This window comes from Accipiter gentilis, chromosome 8 (assembly GCF_929443795.1).
Source record: "Accipiter gentilis chromosome 8, bAccGen1.1, whole genome shotgun sequence".
NCBI classification, from domain to species: Eukaryota; Metazoa; Chordata; class Aves; order Accipitriformes; family Accipitridae; genus Astur; species Astur gentilis.
The window spans coordinates 34,053,790-34,072,995 of record NC_064887.1 but is presented as its reverse complement, the minus strand read 5'-3'; the positions used below and the strand labels follow the sequence as shown (position 1 = coordinate 34,072,995).

The 19,206-nt window shown below is 36.8% G+C and overlaps 1 protein-coding gene across 8 annotated transcripts in view; it reads right to left on the bottom strand.

Annotated features, from left to right (window-relative positions):
• Positions 1 to 7,934: 7,934 nt before the first annotated feature.
• RALGPS2 (Ral GEF with PH domain and SH3 binding motif 2) overlaps positions 7,935 to 19,206 on the bottom strand; it is a 135,087-nt gene continuing 123,815 nt past the window's right edge. For all 8 annotated transcript variants that reach the window (XM_049807170.1, XM_049807171.1, XM_049807167.1 and 5 more), the window contains 3 exons: positions 13,297 to 13,402; positions 11,964 to 12,055; positions 7,935 to 9,687 (listed from right to left, as the gene is read on the bottom strand). In XM_049807170.1, coding sequence (XP_049663127.1) covers positions 9,658 to 9,687; positions 11,964 to 12,055; positions 13,297 to 13,402 — 228 coding nt within the window. In that variant the 3' untranslated portion in view covers positions 7,935 to 9,657. The remainder of the gene's footprint in view (positions 9,688 to 11,963; positions 12,056 to 13,296; positions 13,403 to 19,206) is intronic.

The following is a 19,206-nucleotide window of genomic DNA, read 5'->3' as shown; positions in this document are numbered from 1 at the left end:
CTTTATGTACAACCTTGCTTCCAGCTGACAGTCACAAAACTCCTACAGCTTTGGTCATGTACAGTACTGCAGGCAAGAGACATCAGGAATGGATTCTCCTTTCTCTATAGCTGTGGTATTCAGAGACTACTAGAAAGAAGCAAGACTCTAGGTTAAATTAAAACTAAAAATGAAATTATAAAGCTTTCAATACTTAAGCCAGTCATTAAGTGTCAGAAGTTACTTACCTTGCTAAACATTCACTCCTCATGCGCATGCCGCAGGTTTACTCTCTCCTCTGACACAGGTATCAGGACAAAAGCAGCATTGGTGTAACATTTTAGATTTCATACTCACAGGGAACCGATTACTGAGATGACACCAATTCCGGTTTAGTAACTGCCTATACACAGTGTTTTGAATATGTAGCGCAAGTCAAAAGTTCATAAAATGTTTGCTAATATCAAATATCCCCAAATCAAGAAATAGAATAGATCACAATTATCCCATTTACACTGTCTTGACTAAATCTTAGATACATATTTATACTCTTAAAGAGCATACTGCTGTTTCAGCATTGGGAACTGAGAATTTGCATATGCTTTCCTAGTTCTATCATATAACATTACTGAGCTATTCACAATACCATAAATTTTTCTCTAAGCTACTGCTTCGGGATTGCTCCTGTATGAGGCAATGGCTCCCTCTTCTCATGTTTGCTCAGTGTATTTCCATACATCTTCACCTACAGAATGAGCTGCTTTCTGTATTCAAGACAGTCGCTCTAAAACATTGAAGAAATTCTGCAGTCAGGTAGTGAGCAAAACCAGCCACAGTTTACCCTTGGCTGTAACATGCATTTTCAACAAGCAATGAATTATTTAAATGTTTAGCTGTATTATTTGACCTTAAAACAGTTCATTTCCTTATCCTTTTTCCATAATGAAAGTGAAACATTTTCCTACCTGAAAAGAAAATGAACGATATATTAGCACTTTGCTGCTGGCTGTATTCTTGTACGAGTTAGCTTTAAAAAATGGCTTGGACTTACTGTGTTTTCCTACACATAACCCCCCCACACTTTTTTAATCAAAACCCCATACTTTCATTTTACCCTTTGCAGATCTCCTTTGAGCAGGCCCTTTTGAATGTTTCAGAATAAAAATTGCAACATCTTATATGCCAGAACTTTTAATCAGGTCCCTGACATACTCTATCACGTTAAACACAATACATACAAACTGTTTCTTTAAAGAGCAAGACAAAGACATTCAGTAAAGGCTAGTTTTGCACAGCAGCAACTAACAGTCTCTTGTACCAGTTCAGGGAGACAGGCAGAAGGTTTTACTCTGGATCTGCACTTTGTCCTTAAGTACCAAATTGAAATAAAAATGGGGAACTGAAGGAGGCAAATACCAGTGCAAAGATAAATATTACCTATATAAGAATATATGTTTCAGTAATAACACCCAATTTAAGTGAAAACTAATAAAAATATGACTTACAAGTTAGAAGCATGGATTCAGTCTTCTGTATTCCATTTATTTGCTGTTACAAAAAAATTATATCTCCCCACTGTTCAACCAAGGCATATGGTTCATGCCAAAACAATATCATCCACTTCCATTTTTGTTACCTATCATTCTCACTTACAAAAACTAAACTTAATACAAAAAAGGGAAAAGATCATCTCCTCTTTACAGCCTACTTATTTCATGGATCTGTGGTTTGGTTTCTCTGTTCCTCCCACAGATGCAAAAGCCCCCTCCCCACCACTGCAGTTTCCTCACATGCAAAAAAGAAAAAAAACCAAGCCAAAGATGAAGTTACAAAACCAAGGCAGTAGTTCAAACTTCTTACAATTTCAAAATTCTGTTGAAGGAGTCACTAGCATATGCACCTGTTGAAAGATAGCAAGAAGTATACCCACAATGAAAATCATTCCATTTGGGAAGCAAGGAAGACATTAGGTGCCTTTCCCCCCACCTGTCTCTTCTTACTCTGTGGATTGAAGGCCCTCTTCTGTAAGCAGCAGTCCAAGAGACAAGAACACAAGGAAAGAGGCCACAGGAGTCCTTGACATGCTCCCTGATCTGGAGAGGGGGGGAAGCTTCAAAGAACTGTCACTCCAGCCACTTCTGACAGGCACTGCAGAAAGATGCCATAGCCCTTAAGTGAAAGCAAGGAAGTGTATCAAAGTCAGAAGTCACAGGTAAATGATGGAGCTTACAGAGGACAGTGTCAGACCGGGAATCACTAGCATTGTTGTAGACAGAGATGCAGTTGAAACAGCAGAGAAAAAGTCTTTTCTGAAAAGAGGCATCTGAACCAAGAATCACTCTACTTTGTGCCTCTTAACATGCAGTCTCAGGCTCCTGCCTGACAGCATGGAGTTTATTCGAGTTAATAAAGCAGCTCATCAGAAAATCTGTTTGCCAGAAACTGATGAGTAACAAAAAGAGCTTTGAAAAGGAACAAAAAAAAGAAAATAGAAATCACCAGCTAATTAATTCTGTGTTTCTTTTTACACTATTGAGCACAAAGCATTTCCTCAAACTCAGTAACATGGAAATAAAAAAAGGTGGGTGTGTGTGTACAAAAATCTACTTTATTCCTTCTCTCTTTGTAAATAGGCTTGAAATTAATTGTTCTATTGGGGGTGGGAGGAGTGGAGCAGAAACAGAGAAGGAAGGGAAGGAGCCCAAGGCTCACCATCTGACAAGCATGTCGCAACCTGACCCCACAGCATTTCCCACTGAGGACTGTATGATCCTGTTCAGTAAGGCTTAACAGAATTAAAAAGGCACAGAAAGTAGAGAAGCAACACCAAACAAAAAGCTAATGAAGTACAAGGTTTTGTATGCTATTCATTCATTCTTCATTTTTAGTTTATCTTCCATGTAGTTGCTCCTTAAGAACCAATCTGCCCAATGACTTGCATGCTTTCAGTGAGTTTATCACATCTGCAAGTATAGAGACAACAGCAAAAAAAATCTGATAAACTACCATAGAAAGAAAAACCACCTCATTTAACAATGATCTCTGAAGCCAAACATAAATCTCTTCAATGAACTGTATTTTCCTGCTAGTTTTTTGATTTCTTTTGTACTAAGAGACAATGGTATATTTACGTGCCACATTTCAGAGGTTCATTGAAAAAAAGCTACTAAAATTCCAGCTAATCTCAGCATCATTCTGAAAGACAGTCAAATTCCATGTCGCAAAACCTGGTTGCAATATCAATGCAGTTTTTTAATGAGAAATTAAAACTTCAGACACAGGCCATCTTTTAAATCATTTATTTCAGTAGGAAAGATTTTTGAAACCTGTACTTAAATTCATTTAAACTAGCTTATGCAAACACACAATTTTCACACGCACACACAGAATAAAATATTTAAAAAGTTGAAGAAAAAGGCTAGAGGACAGCCAAACTGCACATCACTCAATGAGATCATAGTGCAATCCCTCTATTCCTATAATGCCTCACGCCAGCAGGGAATATTAGAAATGGCTTGTGTTTACTCATGACAACCTTGATCCCCCTTTCTAGCGATGATTGGTCCTTACAGGATTATTATAAAACATATATATCATTTCCTGGTGCTTTTCACACTTCAGTACAGTAGTATTTGAATGGATAGGCTCCTGTACACAAGGAGCTACGAGCACCTGTAAACAAGGCACCCTAGGACCCTTTATTTCAACATTTAATTGATTTATACTGCTTTTCAGTTTCATCTGTGAACAGCTTTGGAATGGTAAGAAATACCTTCAGGAAACACATGTGAAAGCCAGAACCTACCCAAATAAAGAGAAATAATATGCTAATCAAAGATACAAAGGAACAGAATATTTCCAATGCTTTTAGTCATTCAAGAACAAGATCAGGCTGACAGCATAACCATGCCATGATCTGCAGGAACTTGCATTTCATTACATTTCATACACATTTTTTCTTAGCAACGTAACTTCAAGAAAACTTGTCAGCTCTGTCCTGCAACAGGCGTTGCTAAACTAAATAATTAGTCTTTTCTCCTTTGACCTAACCCTTCTACTTTGAAGTTTCTTAGAAAGCATAAGATTAATTTTCAAGTTATCCTTTCTTTTCCAACATCTTAATTTATAAACACTACAATAAAACTGCTGTGTTTTTATAAGGATGTGTTCAAGGAAAACAAATATTTAATTGCTTAAGAACAACATATTTTCTTTCATTTCCCCTTCCAAAGCTTACAAACTCTTCCTACTAAAACAATCTCTAGCAGTTGTTTGAATGAAGGACAGTACTCTCTACATAGTGTTGGCACTAGAAATACAGTATACAAAACCGAGCTTATGGGATATTAAGAAAGATTAAGATTTATCTAAGCATTCTCTTTCCCCAAACAGTTTTTTTCCTGTAGTATTTATTTTACATTAACAAAAAGCTTGTAAGAAATAAGTCTTCTTGTAAGAATGCTCTTCAATGTTTAAATCAAAATGGGAGAGACAAAAACAAGTTCCTTTCTAATTATGTGAGCTCTTAAGTTCATGTGGTCTAGACCATGACTTGGACTACCCTTTTCAATTTTTCTCTACTACTAAATCTATTTAGAGATGTACCAAAATAAAAATAAATTAATTTTGAAGAAGTCTGAGCTACTTCTGAAAAAAGCTGAACAAGCTCAAGCTACCAAATACCTCTGCATTTTTCCTAAAAAGAGGCTATTCAAATACAGAAAAAAAAATACTAAAGCAACTCAAGCCACAACTATTTTACATTGAGCAAAACTACTAACTTCTGCAGAAATGCAATGACCGTAAGGAATATCACCCCTTGGTACATCAAGGGCACAGTATGCAAGTCTGCTGTTGTGGTACTCTCAGCACTGAAATAAAGGAATTGGTCAAGTTAATAATAAGGCACTGACAAAAGTCCTCCTTAAATCCAAGCACTCATCCTCTTGATGCATTACAAATTAGAATGATGGTTTTAAAAAAAGGATAACCCCTACAAACAAATTCAATGTCCACTTGTACAGATTCTTTTAATGAAAACTTTCCCAAGCCAATCCACCTTATGCACAAGCTACTTTTAGAGAAAAATTAAAGAAAGAGGGCAATACTTAAATAACAACAAAACTTTTAAAACTTGTCCTTGTAGTGAGAATAAGCAATTAACTGATGTAATTTAGTATCAGCCCTGGTGTCTTGATGCTTTCCAACAGGCAGCATACTACAGCTGGCCATGGAAAAGATTGGAACTACTAATGCTGTTGAGTTAGTACACCCAAAAAAACCCCACCACCAAACAAAAAGACAAAGAATGAAGGAAAATGCCACTGACAAGAGCCAGAAGAAACAACATGCCATGATTTACCTTATCTTGATTTGGACAAGTTTTGCTACAGTTAACCAAAACCACAAGATCAATTTGCCTTTTATCTAAAGAGACCTCACCTCCTCGAGTGCCTTAGCAGCACAGAAAACTGCAATTACTTCTGCTGGAAGGGAAAGCATTTCCTTTTAACATTTGTGATGTCTGATACTAATAGAGGAGGACTATTTTTGAAAATGCATAAATGCAAATAGAGGAGGCTGATGTTGCAAGAACAATTAGATTAGATTAATTTACTTCTAGCAAGGAAAAGGTAACTAATAAAATCCTGCTGTAGTTTATGCTTTCTTTTGCTCTCAATGTTTTCAAATATGCATACCTCTATAAATGCTTTTCTTGATAAAAGTTCAAGTGCTCTGCAGTTGTGTTTTGAGGAGGAAAATTAATCAGCTGATTCCCTAAAAGAGACACTGATTGCTCAAGCAACAGGCTAAAACATGTGCATAACTAGAGGGCTGCTTAATAGGCCAGCTGCAGAGTTGACAAATAATGTCTGCCATTACAGTATTTTCCTTTTTAGATCTTTCTTAAGAAAGATGTGATTTTCACAGTAATTTAAAAGACCTAATAGTAACATAATTTTAAAGTGGGTGCTAAATCTCATTCATTAAGTATTGATGTGCATTCATTTAACATTTGTAGTTTTTTTAATGCCCATAACTTGCACTTAAATACTTAATGAATCATAATAGCCTGAGTAATATTCCTCTGGCATGAAATGTCCGCAAAATGAAATACGTGTCTGGGATGAGCTATGTTTACTCAAACTATCAGAATTTTTCAAAAATAAATCTCCTCACTTGCTTTCTAAGAACACTGGAATAGAAGTCAGGTTTGAAAAACCTAGCCAAAAGTAGTACAGATTAAGTTAGAAAGATAAAAGTTAACAGTAAGTATTCAAGAACTAGTGAAATGTTACGTATTTCTAGTGCACTGCACCAATTTCATAAACCAGACATTCCCTGTTGTTCGGTCTTTCCCCAAGACCGTTAGTTTAGCTAACAAAGTGGTTAGGAGTCAGCAGATGATTAATATTTACATGTGAAGTCTTGCTACGGAGATCTACTCTGAATACTTTTTGCTCATATGCCTCCAAAACAGGGAACTGTAAGGGGCATCTTTAGTTTAAAAATCAAAGCATTAAGACATAAAGTGACAAATATTAGCTGAAGTCTTTCAGCAGTTATTAACAAGATAAAGAATTAGATCAATACATTAAAAATAAAAATGAAAGAGAAACTGCCAACTATCTAAAGTAGTCTGGATGACAGTCTTACCTGAATACCACAAGCTCGCTGCTGTCCTTGTTTTCTCAGCATTGGTTTTAATTATTTATTTTTTTTAACCCTTTTTTTTAAAAAGGGCATTACTATGTTCTTTACAGTGTATTTGACTTGTCTGAGTCCTTCCAAGGCTTAGCTGAGGCAGCTTTCCCTCAGAGAGCAAAACCACCACCTCTTTCTGAGCACCATTTATCTCAAAACGTCTATCATTTCAGTACTTCTGTGTTGCCCTGTAGGACTATGTGGCTAGACAGGAGACAAACAATAGGAAAATACTGAACTACTCACTGTAACAAGTGCCAATAATGTTTTCTGTGTTGTCATTAATCACTCCAGTTATGCTGGCTACACATTTTAAGAAACTCCTCCCACAGTATTAAATATCTCCCACGAAAAACAGCGTATCTGAGGGTAGAAAAACAAGGAAGAGTAGGAAGCCTAAGAACATTGAAAGCTGGTAACAGCAACAATTCACTAAATGATGATTTGTGAACTGTTTTCCCCACCATCCTCCTACCATAAAAAACTAACTCAAAACAGCTGGAAAAATACAAAAAACCAATAATATATGACACCTTCTGACCTGGCTCTGTCCTTAGCAAAGCTGTGTGATGTCAGGCTGCAGCTCCCAGTTGCATGTTGGCTTTCACTAACAGAAGAACAGATACAGTTATGCTGCAATGAACGAACCTGTAATAGCTTATTTAAAAATTCAAAATCCACAGGCTATTATCCACAGTGCTTAAAAAAGTACACACATTGTTAAAAAACACTTAGCTGTTGAGAAGAAACACACATTAAGTAGTTTCTAAAATGAAAAAACCAAAACTAAACTCGTGGAAAGTCTACTACACATAACACTGCTGGCTATGAAGATGTCTTTACTATACACCCAACACTGGTAAACTTGGGAGATGTGTGAATTGCAGAGGGATTCAGCACAAGCAACCCCTTCCCAAAATACAGGACTTCAGGATCAGAACAGACTATTCATGCCCCATCAAAACAACAACAGAAAAAATTGCAAAGGGACACAAGTTCCCACAGTGCTTTTGGTGTCATTCTGACAGAAGCACTTCTACTGTTTTCTTTCTACCAAGAGCCAATTCACAAGAACAATTCTTGGAAACATAAACCAGCCTATTATCCTTTACTGTACATCACCAAGTGGTCAGGCTTTTTGCGTTTTGTTTTGGTTTTTTACTGTGAGGTTGGATTAACCTTTTTTTTGCCCCCTCCCTCTCACCCCCCTTCACCCCCACCCCCAAATAAGAAATTAATCATTTCCAGTAAGAGATTAATTTGACTCTGGAAAAAAAACCAGAAAGTGAATTTATAGGCTTCTACTCAGATGCAATAAACAAACTGTACATTTTCAAAATAATAACTACTAGTAGAAACCTTTATTAGATAGTCAGAGAACTCTGCCACAGACTGGTAGGTAGCTTGTTTCTTTTTAAAAAGGAGTATTCATGGTGGAATCTGCAAGCGTATTTATGGCCACTAAACCACAATGTCAATGGAACAGTTACTACTTTTTCACAGACTTCAAAGTTCCGGTATCGGAGTCATATTTTGGACAATGTTTCCTTGCTTTACAAAGATCGTATTTTTGAAGATTAAAGAAAGACTGATCATCCAGGAAACTCTATCTAGGTGACGTCAAGGAAACCCAAATAAAGCAAGAATCCAAGTCTTAAGCATAAAACACACATATAAAGCACGGCTCCCTTTTTACAACCATAATGTTTTTCTCAGTGTATAATTTCAGTGACCAAGAATTATTCCTGTCAATGATGGAATTTTGATAGTCTCACACCTTTTCTCTCCTTAGGTTATCCTACCTTCTAATTAATTATTTGCCTGAAGATCAAAAGAGCTTCTGTATGTAAAGTCTGCTTTAGGCCATGTTATCAATACCACACAATGTCAACTACTTTGACCAAGACAGATACTAAAATCAATTATTGCCAAATAAGAACATGAAAGTTTGAAATTGTGCCTCTATCTTTTTAAAACACAGATCTTAAGTGATATTATGAAACACCATACACTAACAGTGGTCCCTAACTGATAATTGAGAAGTAAAATGTTGAAGTAAAATGTCTCAGTGAGCTATACCCAGGTGTTGGTTTTTTTCATCATTCAATCTTTGTATGTAGGAGAGTGACAGGTGTAGAAACAAATGGGAAGAAAACACTCTGTTCTGACTCAATAGTGCTTTCAGTTTTGTCTCTTACACACACACACACTGACCACCCAAAACACGTGAACTACATTTTTAACCAGGAATTAGGTAATAACGTACCAAAAAAATTTTTGGTGTATAAGTACTCAGCCTTTGTGCCACTCATAGGGAATATGGCCCTCATACAGTACTAACATTTGCAAGCCTACTGTTATTTTAAACTTGCAGTTGTTACATTTCTTATACTTGCAGGTCTGAGAGAAACAACACTGCTGGCTAAGTGTTCCTGGGACAAGCTCCCATTGACAACTCCTGGTATAGTCTAAACAACATTTCTGGAACATGTAGTACCTCTTTCACCCGGTTCATACATAGCTTTTGATACAACTCTTAAATACCAGTTTACTTGTTTTCTTAAGAATGCCTAAAAAGGTGAGTTATTTTCAAAATTAGTATAAAGTTAAAAGAAACTCAAACTAGCTACAATCTATTTAACTCAAGCACAGCACCGCCAGAAGTTTCACACACACTATTTGGTGTTTCATGTTGTTTTTCCTTTCACTCTTTAAGGCAGTGGTTTCCACAGGTCATTTCAGAGAATATAACGAAGTATGGTCCATGGCAATTCATGTTGCAACTCCATTTTTAATTTTGGGGACTCTACTCCCCAACCATTAGTGGTTTTGTTCAGGGCTCCAGAGTTCAGGGATCGAGTTGACAGGCTCTGTTCTGGCACAGAATACAGCTGGCACATTTTTTCATCAGGACCTTGTTCTCAATTATGAGATGGTTCAAATTGTTCTTTTTTTTTGTTTTGAATTAGCCTATTATTCAAAGGTCATCAAGTTGGCAGGAACCTGAAAACAAAATATAAATGATAGCAGATTTTACTTCGGGTAGTAGCTACTTAACATTCCACTGTTTCAGACTAGCCACCTGTTTAAATGCACATCATTAATGCTCATTCTGTCGCAAAAAAAGGGGAAGAGGAATGCAACTATCATTTGGCAGTACAAATATACTTAGAGCTGTAGAAAACCCAGGTATAACCAAAATATTAAACTGCTGCATGGTTTATAATTTTATTATATGGCCATGGATCGTATTAATTTTGATGACATTTAAGATTTAAGTTGTTAGCCAAAGAACTTTAACATTGTAAATCTCAGCACCAAACTACACAAGCAGAACCTTCTCACTTGAGTCCCAGCTAGAGAATTCTTGGCACACAGGTCAGTGATTGATGTAGGCCCTCTAGTATTTTTAAGACTAATTTAAAAAAACAAGGCATAAACACTTGCCTGGGCTTTTCCCATAGGAAACCTGAATGCCTGCTGTAGACATCACTCCCTTTCATTATGATTAAAGCTATTTTGCATAACATTAGTTTACTTCCCCATTTTCTCCCCATCAGGAGTTTGCCTGACAGCAACATCTCTTGTTTACTCAGGTTATTAAAGAGACACCACATTCCTGATGACTGTCAATAAACACCCAGTTTGGTCAGATTTGAAGCAAGCATTTCTTGCTTTGCATTTACCATTTACCTGTAGAAGCAAGAATAATTAACTGGGCTAAAGTTGCACCATTAAAATTAAAAATAACATCTATTAAAATAGTTCCCAATATTATTCAACTGGGTAGGTGTCTATACTCTATTGAAAGTACATTTAAACTTTCAATCTTTCTTAGGCAGTCATACTGTTAACAAGCAAATAAGATCTTCCATTTTAAACAGTACCATAGGGAAACAGTACCTCTAGGGAAAGCACTGCTCAGGAGCCAAATCACAAAAGAAAAATTTTAGAGGATTTTTGGGTTGGTTTTTTTTTTTTACTCATTTGGTAAACTAACCTTTGTAACCTAATGTTTGAGTGAAGCACCACTTCTTCTATGGGAGCAACTATGGTGCAAGAACTCATATAGTAAAACTACACAACATGGCAGGAAACAGAAAATCTGCAATGAATTATGGTAGCAGGGGTTTTGGCCTTTTAGTGGTAGTTTTCTTTCATTAAACCTCCCCTCCTTTTTTCTGTTAAAATCTCCTACACTTATCTTCACTTTACTGTCATAGTTTCCACAGGAGGCCCCACCAAGACCCTTAAGCCTGCTGCTTTTACACAAGTTAGGGGCTGAATGCTTTAAACAAGTTTGCATTAAATACTATTGTTAAGCCTTATTGAATAAAAGCTGTCCTCAGAGGGCAGTTTTCAGGCTTGCCTGGAAGCCACCACTTTCTTGCAAACTCTATGCTGCTATTTGCTACTATTCCCACATTCTCCAGCCAGGATCACAATTTCCTCTCCTTTGCACCGTCCCAAATACTTTCAAGGGAGGTTCTGCAACCCTCCTTATTCTTCAGATTTCTCTCAAAAGCAGAACTGAACAAGAAAGCACATAAGGATCTGGAACGGTCCTTTTGTTTCCCCTTGAAATTCAGTAGTACTTTTGCTCTGGGAACTCCATAAACAAATGTGCAAAGGAAAAGGGAGATTTCAGGAAGACAAAGTGGTAACTTAAAAAGGATTTTGCTGATGAAAAAGGTCACTAAGAACTTATAGGGGAAAAGAATTTAATAGGGGTCAGAGTAGTCTTATCTTCCTTTTTGACTCATGGAAAATTCTACTTTTGCTTTCAAAGTCTGCCAAATATACCCAGGACTAAACTATTTTTTTAATACATTTTAGAAATACATACAAACAACAGAAAACATGAATGCAGAAGACCTGACAAAATGGCACTACAGGAGAGTTATCTGGAATTGATATTGAATGCTATGGTTTACAGCTTTTTATATAACTACAAAATAGCCTTTTTAAAATAGGCAATGACAAAAATACTGCCACTCGGATAGATATTTTACAGCATTCCTTCCATTTCCCCAATTGCTTTAAATTAGCCTCAAGATAGCCCCAAATCTTTCTTCATTACCACAGAAGCTCTGAGGACTTGCTTGCAAAGGGTCAAACAGGAAAGCTAAGGCAAATCAGTAAGCATGTAAAATCAATGTACAGGCTGCTCAGAGCAGATTGCTCTTCATACAAAGCTATCGGTTACAGTTTGGTCATCTTGGAGATCTATCGATTCTGAGCTCTTAACAGTTCACACTTTTTCAGCATCTTGCTCTCACCTGTTGTCTGTTGCTTTGGCAGGCAGCACTCAGGTGTTTAAACCAGAGCATTGCATTCATTCTGTTTCCAGCTTGAAATTTATATGAATTTCCTAAGTGAGAAAGGTGGAGAAAAAACTGATAAAGAAACACAAACAATACTATACACTTAAATCCCACCCGTATTCAAATAACTCTTAATTTAAAAATTACGAAGAGATTTAAGCAGAAGGTTCATATAACTTTACACCTTTTCTGGAATAGGTGCAACTTAATTGTTTGACCTAGTGTGAGAGAAGTTTCAGCTCGCCTGTCTTCCTTTCCAACATTCTAGATTTCAACTAACACCAGTGTCAACTAGGAAAGAACAAAACATTTCTCAAAAGCATAAAAAATGTTTTTGTTCATTGCCTTTATTGCAATTTGTTTGTAATACCATTTCATACTTTTTAAATGAAGTGCAAGATAGCACTGAAATGCACTGTAGAAAGCTAGATTTGAACATATTTGAAAATTGTTCCTAAACACATTGATACATTTCAGACTAGTATTTTCACAGTGCCTGGTGTTACACAGTGCTTGCCTGGGTTCAGAAAAGCCAAGTACTACAAAAACATTCCAGGTTGCCATTGCTGAGTTTAAGCTGACAAGCACTCAATCTACACCACATATCAGCGGTGCTAGAATAGATGCTTGGAAATAAAATGTACTAAGACTTGAAGTTGACAATGCAATAAATAATGTTAAGCTCCTTTATCAGAACTTCTAATGATGCTCCTTCTGCATCGTTTGAAGTGCTATGGAAAAGTAACAATTTCTTCATAGTTTTAACTGAAACCAGGGCATTACCTTGGAATAATGGAAATCCAAGGCTTCTCTGCACAACAGTCAAGATCTTAGGGTTGTGTGGTTTTTTTTCTCTCCTGGTAATAGTGCTACATTTGAACAGATTGTTTGGTTTGGGTTTTGGTTTTCATTTGGAGAGGAGAGAGAACTGGTCAAGCATCTACTGTTAGCTGAATATTGAATTATTTTTTTTTTAATTGTTACTTACATTTTCACATATGTGAAAATGCCTCTGAGTGGTCTAAATACAGTTTAAAAGAATGCAGATGAATACTTCCAATAAAAAAATCACAAGTGGAGTTGTTAGAGTTTGGAGAGTTCTTAGAACTTAATGAAGAGTCTAATGATTCTCCATGGACAACTGTTCCCACTGCATTCTAAAGACAAACATGACACATCAGAGAGCAGTTCAGTAAGTGAAAGGTAACATCCTTCCAATTATGAATACCTCAGCGAAGCAAATGTTTATTCTGGGGATCACTGCACTCTTGGTGCTAGCATTGCTTACCCTTCTCAGAATCAGTCAATAAGAAGAGATCTGGATGCTCAGGGTCATCTGCCATCATCACCATCCAGCCCACCACTGACACATTCTTACTTGGCGTGGATTTGAACTGAAAATACAAGCAGAGAGGTAAACTAAAGTAAAACAAGAAGCTTCAGCCAGACTGACTGCACTGCACAGAACAAGTATGCAAAAGGACAGTTGTTCTCAGTGACACCGTTAAAGACACAGAATAACTTCAAAGGAAGCATAGCACTTCATATAATTAAGGAAACTTATGAATTTTATATGGAATTAGTGAAAACAGAACTTACCACAATGAATGACATACAAAACAAATTAAAAGGAATATCACAATGCCTCAAAAGGTGTCAACAGCCATCTAAACTGCACTGTATGAATACAAGAGCATTCCTCACCACATTATTGCACATGTGTACATATAGTTCAAAAAAAGTACATTAACAAATGCAAAGCTAATGCCTTCACTTTTAACAAACAGAAGAATTAAACTCGTCTGTGCCATAATTATTGAAAGTTAATATGCATTAATTATTGTAACAGTCTGTAATTACATATAACATGAGTTCTGTGGTCAAGATAACACAACTGTGTAATTAAATATTATGACCTGATGAATGACATGGGGCAAATGAGGGTATAGATTCAATAAACAAGTGTGCAGAACAAAATGTGGTCATTTATCGACAAGATGTTGAAAATTATAGGGTTTTCCTGTTGAAGGTGTTACTGTCATTGACGTATAACTTAGGTCTCTTCTAAGCACAATACCCGTCTCTGCTACACAAGCCCCTCTCCTGATAGCTCCTTGGTCCCACTCTCCTTTTCATTTACCTGGTCAGTATTATTTTCTACTTCTCAGGCTTCTCCTCTCACTTCCAGTCTACTTGTCCATTAAATCCAACTCATTTCCAAACCACAAGCTTCCTTCTCCCTGGTTTCCTTGCTTATCTATTAGTAGACCCTGACGATTCACCTCTCATTACTTGCTCAGGCAGTCCCATTCACTCCCCAGCACCCAATTAATTCAGTTTCTCTCAAATCTTTAGCTGCCAAATCTCCTCTTCCCACATTCATGGGTCTGACACAGCCTTTTTTTGTCAATCCTAGCACTCTTACCCTCTGCAGTTGCTTTACCTCCCTTCTCTGCCCAAAAGGTCCAACTCTGCTAGATGCTTGTCCTTATCAGATGTGTCTTCCTCCTGTCTTGTGAAATCCCTATTCTAACCTCTTCATTAGCACAGTAATTTTGACCTCTTTTTAATTACATTATTAGAAACTATAAAGTTAAAACAATCTCAGGGACATCTGAAGTCATTAAAATGACTTTACAGTTCTGGAACACTTTTATTCTTCATTCTAATGCCACATAGCAGATTTACAACGTTAAGCATCAAATATCTTTTGTTTCATTTTGGAAATATTGCTTTACCATTACAAATCTAGAACTCTCATGCAGCAAACGGAAGTGTTACTGCAAATAAGTTTGAGGGTATCACAAGCAAAGTAAAAGTTTATATGAATATTCTCTATATAGGAATACAATTACTTTACAAATAAAATTCCACTGCAAGTCTAATGTCAGTTATTCTAATCCATGCCATAGATTAACTAGAGACTTTCAATGTCCAGGTAAGTTGATCTGTCTGGGACTTGTGCAACAGGCTACATTTTGAACCTCAGTTTAAAATATATTAGAACTTTAAATGAACAAATGTTAAGACCAATATCTGAAACAAAAAGTATTTTAACCAAGTTCAAAATAATTTAAGTCCAGTCCCTCTATATCTTATAAACTTTTGAACATGTCATCTGTGTACTGCCCTCTATGTTGCCATAGTTACACTTGCAGGAACCATTCCATCACAAGTTCCTACCAGTCATGTTCAGCTGACATTTGTGTAATGTCAGTGGAAATAGAAAAGCTTGGAAACTTTGAAGGGATGCTTGTACAGATAGCTGAAGCATAGAAGTGATGATGACTGTTCTTAGGAAAGACCCGCCTGCCAAATTTCAAAACAGATGCCCTTTTTTTGATATTACTGTGGATAAAACTATGGGAAAAGACTATTCCTCATAAAACCCGTAGAGCCACATATACTGAAGTTAAGGAACTCCACTGCCTTTGGGAGGTGGACAGATTTGGTAACACCTCATAAGAAGAAGCAGTAAATTATAAAGCTCTATCAGACAACATTTCATTACAGTAAGGCCTGGATAACATAACTTCTTTCCAAGTAGAAGCTAAAATTTCTTTGAAGATTCCGGTCAGTAATCAAAAATGTTAAGGAATTTTATCTGAAAGAAGGAATAAAGATGGGGAAAGAGAATAAATAAGGATGTAGCTCATAAGTTCTTAAAAGATAAAAAAGTAAGTATATATTCAGGACTTGCTATGGACCCACTGAAGACATTGCCTTGAAAAATAAAGATAACAACTTGCACTTAAAAGGGACCTGCAAAATGCAAGCTTCCAAGTAGTTCTACAAAGCGTTAGTAGGTTGTTTTCACAGAGGTGGAAATTTGAGTCACAAAGCGGTTTTAATAGGCTACAGATCAACAATGTACCTCTTGAACTGCACTCATTTCTAGAGTTTCATGAAAACAGCACGTTTGCAGTTTCCTATCTTAGTTATATATAGTAACAGTTGGTATACAATACGTGAAATTACCATGCAATCAAAACTGCTAGAGCTTGCTTGTTTTTTCAGTTTATTCAAACCAATTAGTTAATCATGGTACTTCTCCAAAAAGTAAGGAGCTCCACACAACGAAAGTGTTTCCTGCCAGCATCAATCCGTCATCACTTGAAACCCATGTCAGTTTTCCATCCCTGTGCACAGCTGGATTTGTATTCCATGTTTACATAGTCCCCCTGGGCACTTCATTCTCCACTGATGCATAGAGCCTTGCTAACAGCAAGTCTGCTTTGTTAACATGAAGGGAATGAAAGCTTCATTGTAATTTAACGTCCCTGGTTCCTCTCTGCTTTTTTTTATACAGGCCACTGGAATGACACTCTTACTATACACACAGAAAACTACACAGCTCTGGTGCTAGGCTTCACCTAACTAAATTTTGTTGTTTTTGTTGTTCTGAGCTCAAAGGCATTTATACATAAATCTTTGAATCAAAAACTCTGAATTAATCTCTGAAGAGACTTTTCACTCCAACCTTTTGGCACCTACAAATCTCTTCCTCCTCATCTCTTGCTGAGATTTTACATCTTTCTAATATTCAAATAATGTTCTCAGTGGTGGAACATACTTCCTAGAGTGACAGCATTCTTTATCAGGGTATTTCAGTGAAAGTGCCTGAGCAACATCTACCAAGTTTTCTAGAATGCCAGTAAACGGGTCTAATTCTGAACATAACGTACAATGGAAGGCTTGGAATGAATGAGGGTTCATGCTCGAGCACAAAGCCTCAAGAAGTTTCTGTTGCTTTTCCAAGTACCTACAAACATGGAAAAATCTCTCATGCATGCTATGTTGCCACAGAAATTTGCAAGGTTCTTCCAGCCCAATCACTATAAACGCTTTTTTTTTATGGGTGTATTCATATTTTTCAGAGTGAATGCTTTCTTTAAGACTAATTTTAAGTTGGCTATTTTTACTACTGTCCTTTTTAAAGGTACACAAGTGCTATAGTTTTGTCACAAGGGCTTGTTTGTGGGTACCATTTCAGCATGAGATAAAACCTTAAGCATTCTACACACATTCCTCTCATTCTCCCGCATCACGTCTCTGAGCTCTAGAGTCACATGCTCATTATAGACAATTTCCTATTACTGTAGTAATAACTGAAACCTGTTCACTATTTAAAATAAAAAGCTCATTATATTTAGTAGTTGTTCTTAGTAGATGCAGCACAAGAAAGTTTGTCACATCCAGGTATCTACAGCCGCCTCTTCCTTTGGACTAGATTCACATCTAGAACACACACTATACTGGATGCACTTCTTTGTCTTTGACCATAGGCATGAGAAGAAGAGCTGGTTTGCCCATGTCTAAAAGGGAGGGGACTTCTTGCCCTTTTTGCAGGATTACACTGGGATTTTTATGAGGTAATTTTCCAAAGAGGTTGGCTACTATAAACCTGGAAGAGCTTTGAGTGTCAGCACATTCCAAGTCCTCAGTCTCAGCTGCCTGAAGCAATAGCAGCAGCAGAACAGTCAAAAGCATGCCTGTAATCAAGACACATTTACCATGAGAGCTCTAGCCAGGAAGTTTTATATAGCAGACTGACTTTTTCATTGCCAGCGTTCCTTTCCATGTCACACAGGCCTTGACAAAGGAAGCTGAAAAGACAGATGTTTACATGGCTCCAGAAGATGCTTGGAATGTTTTACCTAGGTAAATCTCAAATGTATCAATCTTTGAAAAAGAAACCTGCTTCAAAGTAGACAGGATCATCCTTTTTATCCATTTCATCTGGACAGTAACAAAGCAAAACCTAGACCTAGCCTCAAATCTCTTTATTTTGCAGAACAGACCTCTTAGGATATCACTGGACAGTATCTATGCAGTGAATACATACCCATGTACTAGCTATCTACAGATGGTTGACCATCTACAGTTTATTCTCTCTTGATTAACTTTCTTTCTGAAAATGCAACCAAATGTGAATTGAAGCATGACACTTGACAAGTCAACTTCACAGACTCCAGAACAAAAGCCAAGGCTTTGTACAATAAACCCTGCAGTGAAATGGATGGAAATCTAACCCATCAATAGTGAGGCTAAAAGTGTAACATAGGTAGACTAGCTGAACAAAGTTACTGTTAGGCTGTTTAATAAACAGGAGCCTCTCCCCTTAATCCCCCAACCTCAGCCTTCCACAGCAGTTATCAGGTTATTTTACACCTTAATTTCAGCATAAAGATTATACTCTGTGTTCTAATGACCTTTGGTGCAGAAGCATGTGTGCATTCACTGTGAACTATTTGTTTAAATAAAAGACAATCCAAACCACATCTAACAGGTATTACATTGTTTTAACCATGACCACCTGGGAAACAAAATCAGACCATAACATGCTTTGCATCCACAAAGAGAACAAAATATGTTTGCTGCCCTGAAAAGCTAAAAGCAAGGTATCAGCTGTGTACAGACAAATCCAAGGTTGCACTGGATAGTTCAGTCCAACTTCATAGAGCCAAATATTAAAAAAAATAAATCTGCTCTAGCAGTCATTACTTTTTACTAACGCTCCACCATCTCCGTTTCCTGGGAACTGCACTGCTCAAACTCTGCCCAGTATTTGCAAGCCACAATGCTAGCAGGCTTCTGATGAGTAATCCTGCCAGCATTATGGACTTGAATGTCTCCTAGCCTCCATCTGCAAACTGTTATTGGTCTGCCGGCACATCCTTGGACAAATAAACATGGGAATGTAAGGATGCGAGACAGATTTTAGCTTCTTAGGCACTAGTCTCTGTTCACTAGTAGTTCAGTTGTTGCAGGTATCACAACACATCTGGGACTTGAGGAGTATTAAAAGTCAATTCAATAGGTTCAGAAAATAATTTTTGAAAAAGCATTCTAAACAGATATGGCTGCATTTCAAGACAAAAGTAAAGGCTTTTGCAGTAATAGAGGTTCAACAGGATCAGATACCAGACTTGATGTTTACATTTGTTACCTTTTTACTTAATTTACTTTTCCTAAAGAAAGGGCAAGACCATTTAAATGATTAAAATTGTTATTCTGAAGGAAACATATAAGCAAATGGACCACGTAAAAATTCAATATAGTTAATTTCTAGCTATGCAATTTTTCCAAGTTCTCTAAAGCTGTACGTTATTTAGATTGCTTTAAAATATTTATACACAATACTGAAAAAGCTTCTGATTGAATAAGTACAAGTATGATGAAGTCTTCCATCATTCAG